This window comes from Propithecus coquereli, unplaced genomic scaffold, assembly GCF_000956105.1.
Source record: "Propithecus coquereli isolate 6110/MARCELLA unplaced genomic scaffold, Pcoq_1.0 Scaffold106, whole genome shotgun sequence".
NCBI lineage: Eukaryota > Metazoa > Chordata > Mammalia > Primates > Indriidae > Propithecus > Propithecus coquereli.
In genome coordinates this window covers 5,017,510-5,029,205 of record NW_012134525.1, presented here as the reverse complement: position 1 = coordinate 5,029,205, position 11,696 = coordinate 5,017,510, and the positions used below count along the sequence as shown (strand labels likewise).

At 43.0% G+C, this 11,696-nt stretch overlaps 2 protein-coding genes across 3 annotated transcripts in view; one reads left to right on the top strand and one right to left on the bottom strand.

Moving 5' to 3' along the window:
• Positions 1-3,174: 3,174 nt before the first annotated feature.
• Positions 3,175-11,696, top strand: part of MOB3B (MOB kinase activator 3B) — a 207,363-nt gene continuing 198,841 nt past the window's right edge. For both annotated transcript variants that reach the window (XM_012646398.1, XM_012646389.1), the window contains exon 1: positions 3,175-3,388. The gene's annotated coding sequence lies outside the window, so the exon portion shown is untranslated. The remainder of the gene's footprint in view (positions 3,389-11,696) is intronic.
• On the bottom strand, positions 8,041-8,657 carry IFNK (interferon, kappa). Its single transcript, XM_012646410.1, has one exon. The coding sequence runs from the start codon at positions 8,647-8,649 to the stop codon at positions 8,041-8,043; it is 609 nt and encodes a 202-aa protein (XP_012501864.1). The 5' UTR covers positions 8,650-8,657.

The following is an 11,696-nucleotide window of genomic DNA, read 5'->3' as shown; positions in this document are numbered from 1 at the left end:
GGGACCCATAGTTCATGAACATAAATTTTATTATCACAAAAGCTCCCATAAGCAACGAGACAATATATCCAGCCCTATGACTTCTCAGAGTCTTGAAAACAAAATCAAAGCAGGTAAGGAGAAAACATGCCTTACTGTTAAAGATGTATCAGGTGCACGCTTAGATGTATGAACTCTCATTGCGTGGGACAAAAGGAAGGACTCAAGGATGTCTGCTGCTAGTGAACTACCTGTAACAATTAGAATTCGCATACTCATGAGCACAATGATGCTGGGTAATCAGATTCAGCCAAAATGAATAGGCATAGCCTCTTATCAAATTTAATTTGAGTAGCCCTTGAACTCTGAGCACTGTTGTCCAGAGCAGTATGACTACAGGTGGCCTTTAGAAGCTGGTTAAAAACAAGGAAATGAATTCTCCTCTATAGACTTTAAAAAGGAATGCAGCCCTGCTAACACCTTGATTTTAGCCCAGTGAGACCTGTGCTGGACTTCTAACCTCCAGAACTGCAGGATGATAAATTTGTATTGCTTTAAGCCACTGAGTTTATGGTAATTTGTTTTGTAGCGATAGAAAACTAATACAGGCAGTAAACAAAATAAGTAGAATATAGAGTATGTCAGATGACAAATTCTAAGGAGAAAATTGGAGCAAGAAATGTGGCTAGGGAGTGTCAGAAGGAGAGGATGGTTGTAATTTTAAATGGGGTTGAAAAGGGAGACATTTGGTGATTTTTGAGCAAAGAGCTGAAGGAAGTGAGGTAGCAAGCCACGAAGTATCTGAGTGATCAGAAAGACTATTCCTGGCAGAAGGCACGGCAAGTATCAAGGCCGTGTGGTAGGAGCTTCCCTGGCATTTCTGGGAACCAAGGAAGGCATCGTGGATAGAGAGGCATTTGTGATGGGAAGGATAGTAGGAGATGAGGTCAGAAATAAAAGGATGCCAGCTGGTGCTTGGTTTTACTCTAAGATAAGTCAAAGGAGGATTTTGAGTGACATGATGTGACATGTATTTTAACAGAATTAAACTGGCTAGTTATTGAGAATAGACCACAGGGGGCAGGGTTGAGGCAGGGAGACCAGGTAAGAGGCCATTGCAGTAATTCAAGCTAAAGGTATCTGTGGCTTAGATCAGGGTAGTAACTGGGGGTGGAGGAGGTGGGGGTATGGAAAGAGATCTTGGATTTTGGATATCTTTTAAAGGCAACAAGATTTGCTGAGAGGTCAGAGATGGAATATAAATGGAGAAAAATCTAAGGATTCCACGCTTTGGGGCCTGAGCAACTGAAAGGTTGTGGCCATTCACTGAGGTGGCAGTGGGAGCGAGTTTGAAGAGGATTGGATCAGTTTGGGTGAATTTTTGGTACCTGAATCTTCCTCTTCCTCCATTCTTTGCCTTGAGATTTCTTTTCTAAAGAGGCAAAGAAGCATACACATAAGGAATAACAGCCAGTGAGAAACAGTACCTTGCTCCATTTATGATGGAGTCAAATTTGCTGTATAACACCTATGCAGGGCTCTGATAAAACTGGGTTGGAGAATGAGAGGTAGCCCAGGAGGACCAAGGGGCTTGCATCCAGAATGTTCACCCTTCAGAGAAGATTCTGAAGGTTAAGACATCCTCCTCCAGCCACCTGGTCATAGGCAGAGAAGCTGGATCAGAGAGTAGGTGACTACTGCCTGGTGAAAGTTATCCAGGAAATACCAAAGTCTCCCTCCCAATCACCAGATTTACCACTTCTCCCCAGGGAAGGAGCTACTAAGAGGGTGGGCAAGGCTGAAACCCAAGGAGAGAGGCAGAGACAGTTCCATTAACAATTGTTGGTTAGAATTAAATGCCCTCTTAGCCCTGCCATGATCTGCTCATCTGCATCCTGATGGGTGAGCCCTATCTCCAAGGGCAGAAGTTGGATCTCAATGTCCTGCTTTAGTTTCTGAGACAAGAAACCTTGTTTTCCTCTCTTCTTGATGGGAAAGAAAAGATCACATAATGAGAATCCCTAGGCAGACAACAGCCTTCTCCCAATTAGGGATGAGTGAGTGAGAGAGGACTAGTAAAGGTAAACTGGTATAATTAAGAGACACTTCCATCCTAATTCTTGTGGATGATGAAGAGCTCTCTGATTACCAAGAGGTGAAAAGGACAAAAGAAGCTTTAAATGCAGTGGCCTGAGTTGGAGTGTCTAAAAATTGGGGCAGTTTGGAAATGAGGTTGCATTCTTCAGTGATGAATAGAAATACTACTTAGTGGTTGTGTTTTTGTATCTGGCAGTCCCCTCACTCAGAGATGACTTGATATTGAAAAAAACAAAACAAACAAAAAACAAACAACAAAAAAAACCCAGTAGCTGTGGAAGCCTCCTCTATTGGGGAAAGGATGTTTCCTCCATATATCCTAATTGCTACTCAATATATTTCCACACCTCTTTAAAGTGTGTAGTAAGAATTGTAAAATGCAGTACTTAGTCACCTGCTACTCCTCAATCATTATACATTAACATGCTGTCACATGGGGACTAGAAAGATGTGGAAAACCCAATCCTTTTTCTCGGGAAGTCAGGAAGCTCATATTTGATGACTCTTACTATAAACTAAGAATACTCTCTATATTTGTTTATCCTTAACAACTACTCTGTAAGGTAGATGTTGCTCCCCGCAATTTACAGAGGGGAATACTGAGGTTTAAAGGTTTGGGTAGACCAAGATCAGGCAAGTAGAAAGTGGCAGGCTGTGGGTTGGGCTTTGAAGTCCTTGTTTATTCATTATTCCCAGCTTGTTCTAGTAAATCCACTAGAATCTCGAAGTATTTTCCAATGATTAATGCTCCACTCCGTGTCAGGCAGTCTATGGCATTTTTCAACGGTCAGAAAATCCTGGAGAAGGTAAGGCATTTCCCCCTCTCTAGGTGCCTTGGCAGTGCCGTTGTGGACCCAGAACACACCCTTTCTGATCTGACATCTTCCTTGCAGCCCTGGCCCGCCAGTGTCTTTTCCGAAAGCTTGGGAGCCCCGGGTAGACTGCGCGTGTGCCATCTCTTTCCGGAGGGAAGATGATCCTAAAGGCGACCTGACTTCTCTCCCCCACGGAGCTGCCATTCCACAGGCGGCCGCCAGGGGTCCCCGCCCGGCGCGCCCGCGCGACAGTCGAGCCCCGGCGGGCTGCGCGGCGCGCTGGGTGCATGTGGGGGCTGCTTGGGAGCCGCGGCGGCTGCAGCTGGAGCGCGGTGCCAGCCCGTCCCTGGCTCGCTGGGACCGGGCGCGCTGGCCGGAGAGCCCCTCGCGAGCGTCGCCCCACCTGCCCCGGGCTCACCCTTTTTCTCTCGCTCTGACTGCAGCTGACCCCGCGAAGGGAGCCGACAGGGCCCTGGGCTGAAGGAAATAACCCCACGGTGAGTGAAAACCAAGCGAGGGAAGGCAGCACCCCAGGAGGGCAGGGGTGCAGGGCGCACCTGGGGACGGGTGCAACAGGGTGCGGGAGGTGTGGACCCGCTCCCCCGCCGGCCGGCCGCGGGCTTCCGGGGCTGGAGTCCGCTTTAGACCGCTGCCGCCGCCTTGGCTCCTGGCCGGCTCCGCGTGCGCACTTCCCGGCAGGAACAAGGGTCCGCTTCCCACCCCGGGATCCGTGGCCTTGATTTTAAAAGATATAAATCAATAAAATCCTCCTTCCATCGGAGTGCAGGTCTGCCCAGAACCCATCCCGAATGGCGGGTGCCTGCAGGGTGCGTGCTGGGCTGTGGGTGGCGGGAAGACAAACTTTTGCAGAAGTGCGCCCGGGGCAGGGGGACCACGCTTGGGCGTCTGGATCCTGAGGGAGGAGACTAGTCTTGGGGCTGCGTAGGGGAACTCCGCACAGTCAGGTCGCCGCGGGCTGTTCCTGCTTCGTGGAGGTGGGAGTGTACAAAGGACACACAAATCCTGCAGAACTCTTGGGCCAACAACTGTCAAACATCAGGAATCCCAGCCCTTCCCTTTCCCTGCACTGGGGAAGGAGGTGAAAACTTCAACTTTTTTTTGATTGCCCCTCCCACCTTTGGACCCCTCTCTGGCGGGTAAAGGACTGACCCCTGGCGCCTGGCAAGTACCAGAGACCCTAAACCCTTCGGGATCGCCCCTCGCTCCCCTTTCCGACTTTCCCCATACGCCCTCCCCACAGGGACCTCGCAACACAGCCGACAGAGATCCTGGCGAATGGCCTTTTGTTTCTCCGCGTTTCCCCTATTGTTTGCCTTTCCAACATCTGGCGGGGCTTGCGGAGAGAAGGAAGCCCCTCTCGCTGTCCCCCCAGCCCCCACTCCAGCCTCCAGGCCAGCTCCAGTAGGGGGTCCCAGCTGGGGAAGGAGAGGAGCCCGACCCCAGCGAGGCAGCCCCACCCCGGCCTTGTGGTTAGAGGGCGGAGGGAAAGTTGTTCCTTCCCCGCCTCCGCGGCTGCCTGTGGCCCAGGGCGCATTTCTCAGATCCGATCCCAGGCGCGCCGCAAAGGGCAAACATCCGAGAAGGGTGCTGCTTTCGAGAGAGTGGAAGCAAGATTCCGCCCCAGTCCACAGTGTCCTGTGGTTGGTTCCGGAGGATTTCAATCTCTAGCTAAAGGCATTGTGGCTGGTCCGCTGCCTGGGCAGTGGGAGGGGTCAGGGCACCCCTAATAGGCCGAAAGCCGAGGTTCTGGGGTCTGCCAGTTTCTAGGGGCGGGAGGGCAGGCCAGAAACTCGCAGAATGGAGATGCAAATAACCTAGGAAACCTCAAGACGTTGCCTGGAAATAGTGGTATGGTGGCTCGCTCGGGGATGAACGTGGAGTTCTGACTTTGCGTAGGGCTCCCAGTTTAAATCCCAAGTTCTCTTTCTGCATTGTAGAAAAAGAGGACCCAGAGGATGCAACGCACGCGCGGCCAGAGCGATGTTCCCGCTTCCACGTCTCAGTGAACAGGCGGCTTGGGATGGCCCTGAGTTCCCCTGTGGGTGTGCCTGTTAGATTATAGGTGGCCTGTTTCCCTGCACAAGTTAGATGTGAACACATCGTGTTCATTCTGAGTGAGCGTACTGTAGATTATTTATTAAAGAACTGGAGCAAAAGCAAAGTAGCCACTCGGAGAAAGCAGGGTTCCCAGGTGGTGCCCAGAGTGTCTTCTTAACAGTGAGGGGAGGCCCAGTCTGTGCACCTGTTGGAACCTATTAATATATTTCCTTGTAGCCTTAAGTTGACCTGGTGTTGCCAGCTTTTTCTGTGGGAAGCCCAATGTGAGTGCCTCTTCCAAGGAGACTCAATTATACTCTTTTTATTTTCCAGCTTTTGATCCCTCCCCAACCCAGGGGAGGTAGAAGGCTTATGTAGGAACACTTGTACCCTATGTACCCATTGAAACATTTTAAATGGAAACTGTGTGCTTGCCTGTGGACAGTTCTAGGAGTTTTCCCCTTGCCAAGTTAACAGAACTTTTGAGTTTCCATTTAACACAAAAGAAAGGAGACTGCTAAGTCAGGAATGTGACACACAGAGCACTTTCTCCAGTGATTTCTGGATATTACCAGTGGGACCAATAAAAGACAAAAAGTAAAGTCTTTGAATAACTGGAAGGTACTTTATAAACATTTCATTATGAAAATGATCTCCAAGGAAGGATTCCCCTGAAATGTAGCAGCAGCAGCAGCAGCAGCAGAGAAGCAGCAACAAAAAGGATAGGAGTTGCTCAAGAACTACCCAAAGTCATCATTAATGAAGTAAAAGGACAATGCTTGTCCCAGTCCACCCCAGGAAAGAAAACAGAGTAATTATAGGGGAAGATAAGCTTGTTTGGTTTCTTTAATTTTAGAATTAAAAAGAAATTCTTCCCAAAAAATATCATTGTAGAAAAAATAGAAAATACAGACAGGTGAAAATGAAAAAAAAGAAAAAAAGAAAGAAAGAGAGAGGAGGCTGTTATAAACAAGGCTCCAGTGAACAATCTCATCTAATTATTTCCTTGGAATAAACTTCTGGATATGATATGTAAGTTAAAAGGGTTGATGCACTCTTTAGGATATTTAAGATTGCTGAATTGTCCTGTAGAAAATGTCTGCCAGCTTACTCTGTCCCACTAAGAGACAAGGAGATCTGTTTCCTATACTTTACTCCTCACTTACATTCTATATTATCATTCTTTTTCATTTCTGGCATGTTGATGGAAGGGGAGTATCTTGTCTTATACTGGGTTTTTAAAATCAAGTTAGATTAAACATTTTTCATACTGTCTGTATTTCTTCCTTTGTGATGATGTCAGTCTGTGTCCTTGCCTATTTGTCAGTGGGGGTGTTCTCCTTTTCCTTTTGATTAGATGTGCTCTTTATAAAAACATACTGTTCTGACTTCTACCCCTGCCACACAATCGAACAATCTATATTGACTGGAAATACTCAGCTTTCTTGGCCATTTTCTTCCCTTCTGCATAGCAAACACTTAGCAAGACTGCAACCACGAATGACTAAAATAACTGAGATAATTCCAGTAAAGTTATTAGGGAGACCAGGCAAAGGCATTATTAGAGAAATTCGTGGAAAATAGCAAGTATGTATTTTCAGCTTAGTGGCTTGCATGTCTTGGCTCTTTTACAGCTTGTAGTGCTTTTTTTCATTTGGAATAACAACTCTGTTGATAGCTGTTTTTACTAAATGGATTACACGAACTCGTTTTATTTTCTGATTCTTCTGCTGATAACCTATATACCATGATCCACAATTTGTTCTTGTTCTTTCAGACATTTCTTCTAACTTTTTGATGGAAACTTGCCTCACTTTTATCATAAGACTTTCTTTCTTTGACTATTAGCATTTGAACCCTGCATTTGGAACAACCTAGAGTCTGAACAGCTTGGCAGCATGCCCCCTATAGCATTAGCAGGAGAGGAAGAGCTGAAGCAGATACATTTCACCCTCTTTTGTGCATTTGTGTAGCCACAATCTCTGTTAATTCTTGCTTGAAGATATATGATTCTGAAATGGGGTAGAGGAGAGAGAGGAAGAGAAAATTCATTTTAGCTAGGTCATGAATTAATACAGATGAAGGGCCATATAAGAAAATTTAAGTAAATAATCTGGTTAATCTGGGTATAAAGTAACTTGTAAAAAGATAAAAGATACTAGAGTGTCATATATTATTAGAATGGCTAGTTTAATTAACTGACAGAAAATATAGTCTTCTAACTAGGAAAATCTATTGTAAAATTTTTCCACATTATGACTCTAGGCATTTCATTTCAGGCATGTGAAAAGCAATGAATGACAGATACTGAACCACTTTTCTGCAGCATTTTCCATGCTTTTAAGATATAGGAATTAAACAATATACATAAGAAATGAAGAGTGCTCTGCATTAGAATCATAGGCTCTCAAAGGTGAAATGAGAACTTAATGGTCATCTAATTCAACCATCCAGCCCACTTCATTATGGATCTCCACTCTTTTAAAGTAATGAAATACCACTGTACAAATGGCATCATTTCAAACAAACCAAGCTGAGAACCAAATGGGCCAGAAATCTCAACCTTTTTTCTCTGGGCAGGAGGGGGGAAAGGAAGAGTTTTGACTCTTGGGAGCTTGTATAAGCTCTTTTAATGTGCTGAACTTTCATAGAATAAACATTCTTGGCAGCAAGAGGGTTAAGTCATTGAAATGTTAACATTTTGCAGCATTCTCTGCTTCATATCCTCTAGTCATTATCTTGGTGAAGTTCAAAGGTGGTAGAGCAAAGCTAGTTCAAAATGGCCAAAGAGAAGAGGAAGAGAGAGTAGAAGATGGAGAGGGAGTCTTACTGCTTAAACCTGTCTTAAGGACTTTCTAAGAAGAATCTTGGTCACCAGGGGAGGGTTGGTCTTGCCTCTCCTTAGAGAGGGGAGTATGACTGATGTTCCAAGGCCAAGCTTCAGAGACAGCAGACATTACATAAACCACCAGCAATCCAGCAGAGGACAAGCTTACAGGATAGTACAATAATCCTTAAAAAGAAGACAAAGAGGAGGAAAAGGAGAAGGAGATTTTGGAGGGAAATAGAATTTTAATTCTAAAAGTATACCTTATTTTCTCCTGAGTAGTGCTGTGAATTTGTGAAGGTAGTAGAGACATCTTCTGATTTCTACTCGTACGATCTCCCAGGCACAGTGACTGTATTTCTCTTCTTTCAGGAAATTGACTATCCTGTTGAAATATCTCCAGAGTTCTAGGATGCTCACCTGGGGGACCCTAGCTCCTGGGTGTTTCATCTCATCTTCTTTCATTTCTTTCATGTCTTCGTTTTCATTCTCCTCTTCCTCCAAGCATTGTTTGAGGTACTCCGCCTGCTGATGAAGTCCTATTTGGATTTCTTTCAGGTGTTTCTCTTTCCAAGTGGATTCAAAAATGTATCGACTGAAGATGTTGAAGGCCTGTATGGACATTTCATAGAAGGCCTCCTTGAGGTCCCTTTTCAGAGACTGGGTGTGTGATAGAATCTCTTGGGGCAACTCAAAAGCTTTGTTTTCTCTTAGACATTCAACAGGAAATGAATTGCTCATACTGCTCAGAAGTCTCAGATTTTGCCAGGTGACTCTCCTCAGGTGAACATTCAGCAAGTTACAGTCTAGAGATAGGATGCCAGTAATGCAAAGACCCACGAGGAGTGTACGCCACAAACACTTTTGAATCATGTCAGGCTTTGGGCGTGATTTTTTTTTTCCCCAAGCTAAAAAATTCACAAGACCCAAAGTCCGCAGTGATGTTTTAAGTACTCCTTCATGTGCTTTTGTATACCTGAATATCTTCAACAGGAGGAGTTTTCTCATTGGTCGTTTTACAGTTCTCAGGGTTGCGGCCCCTTTCCTTTGCCTCTGAGGCTTTTTGGGTGACTACACTGACTTTGGAAGTGCTATCTTTTTTTTTTTTTTTTGAGAAAAGTGAGCAAAGCATTATCATTGCATTACCTTAGATGCCTGGATGATCCATCTCACCACTAAAGAATCATCATAACAAGATTGACAGAGGGTATTTCGGAAAGCTGAAAGCTGTGACTCTGTATACACACTCACTCACCCAATTCTATTACATAGGAGAGAATAATCCTTCGTGAAAATATTTTTTTTGGTACCTGGCTCTATAGCCAAACATCCTTTCTCATTGAGTTAATCATAGACATTGACCAAATGACTGATTATTTGATTGCTAGGTCACCAGAGCATAATATAGCTTATGTTTTTCTGATCTTGTTAAATTAAGCTTCTGTATTTGGATATTTTCTCTTTTTGTTTGATTTTTCTGGATCTCAAAAAAGATGAAGAACAGAGTTGGTCAATTTAGCATGACAATTACCAAGTAGAAAACTAACCCCATTTGATGTTTCGTTGCCATCAGAAAATGTTGATATTCTCCAACTATCCTTTCCTTTAGTGAAATCCATCTCTGGCTAGCATTTACTATGCCTCTGATAGGTTTCTTAGAAGTCTTCTAGGGGGTTGTATATTTGAGAATATTCTTCTGCTTCATAAGGCTTCTCTCTTATAGTATCATACATTTTCTTTCTTTTCCTTTTTTTTTTAGATGTAGTATAGACAGTATTATAAAACCTATGCTTCATTTTCATTCGTTCTTGCCTGGTGGTTCTGGACTCTGTAAAGGCTTTCGTTTGTTCCTGTATTTTTCACTGAGGACATATATGAGTAGAAGGTCACCCATTTTAGCCAAGCTAACTCACACCTGGACCAATGTTACTGTGGTAATGATGGCTATCCACCATTTGTGGTTTTTGTTTTGTTTGACCAAATTATCTTCTGGTTATGGTCAAGGCAAATGGATTCCTTTCTCCAATAAAGTAAAATGGGATGTCATTACACAAGGCTATTTTATTTTACCATCTTAAAGAAAGGAAATACATTTATTTTCAATAAAAGTCATTTGAAAATGGTAAGAAGCCATAGTTCCACAAATATAGCAGACTTTGAAAATTTGACTTAAAAAGTTCTTGTCTAAATCAGTTGGGTAGGTTTCCTCTGAAAAGAAAACTTGTATGTATTACTCTACATGCTCTATCTGTATACATTCTGATTTCACAGACAGATTTCTTGGGGTGACTAACTTTGAAAAATATTGTATTTTATATAGGATTATAGATTGATACAACCTTCCTAGAAAGCAAAATGATGATATGGATCAGAAACCTTACAAATGTGCATAATTTTTGACTCAGCAATTCTCCCGCTGGGCATTTATTCCCAAGAAATAATGGTGATGTCCTTAAAAATTTAGCTCTAAGGAAGTTTATCATAGAAAAATGGAAAATAATTTAAATGTTCAGCAATAGGTACCTGGTTAAGTAAGCCATCAGTAGAAAGCTTTAGCAAGCACTAAAAATTGTATGTGGGAATGTATTTGGTCACTTGGATGGATATACTTTGTAGCTTAAAAACAAGCTTACATGGTAGTATATAGAGTCTGATACCATTTTTGTTAAATGTAGACATACATATATGTACAGATAAATATCTTGAAGTATATATGCTAAAAATTTTGAGTCATCTGACTGGAGGAATAATGAGTGGTTTTTATTTTTGTATTTTTACTGACCTAGATTTTTAAAGTTTTCTGTGGACAGAAAGTATTTAATAAGGCAAAACTATTTTTAAAAGCAGATACTTTAAAAAAGAAACATTATACATCTTAGAAGGGCTCAGTAGTACTTTATTTACTTAACCATTTCCACTCTAGAGTATTTCAAAAGGAAATGTAAATTCTCCTTAAGGTTCAGTTCCAGTTAGTCAATACAAATAACAAATGTGTGGGAGAGTACTATTCTTGGAGGCTTTCATTTAAAAAAATGTGTTTATATGCATATACATATATTTATGACTACACACATGCACACACACACACGCAGAGTCTATAAAGTGCGAAGCATCTCTGAGGGCCATACCTTCTTACATACTTCATATAACTTCTGCCTAAAACTTTGAACTTATTCTGGCTAGAACTGCTTGTCCTGTTTTTGCTTTTACAATGCCTTGTCCTCCTTAACTATGGATTTTTTTGAATAATAATTGCATAAGTGTTGATCTCTTAATTTATTACACTCTCCCACCTCCCTGCAACTTGCCTGTGGTGCTTAGTAAACTTTGCACTAGTCTGAGACAGTTCAGCGGTGCTAACCAAGCTAACAGATTGTTCAACTGCCTTACTGTGCGTGTAAGAAGTTCTGCTCACAGGTGTTGGAAGAAGCTGCAGATGTGGCTATTGTGAACCATCTCGAAGTTCCCCATGTTTTCTGCCATGCATGGTTTTGTCATTTTAGCCCTCTGACTCCAAATCTCCTCCCTTTACTGTTATTCCATGTCATATCCTCATTATTCAAAAATGTATTTTCAGCATTTACCACATGCTAGTCACTGGCCTAGGTCCTGAAGGAGGAATAAGGTGTAGTGCACAATTTCAGGGAGCCTGGTGGTTAAATAAGCGGGTGGGTTCTGAGTGTTTTAGGTAGGAGGAGTAATTCTTAGGGCTCTCCTATGTTAATAGATGCTGATGTTGACAATATTCATGACAAAGAAGGAAAGATGGCTGGCACTCATGGCTGCCCTTCTCCTACCATTAGGATTACCTGATTTAGTAAATAAAAATAGATAATACCCATGCAATATTTGGGACATACCTGTACTAAAAAGTCATTCATTGTTTGTCTGAAATTCACATTTAACTGGGTGTCTTTATT

Bases quoted from the DNA above. Each gene is read 5' to 3' on its own strand.
- IFNK (XM_012646410.1), bottom strand. From the start codon at position 8,649: ATGATTCAAAAGTGTTTGTGGCGTACACTCCTCGTGGGTCTTTGCATT.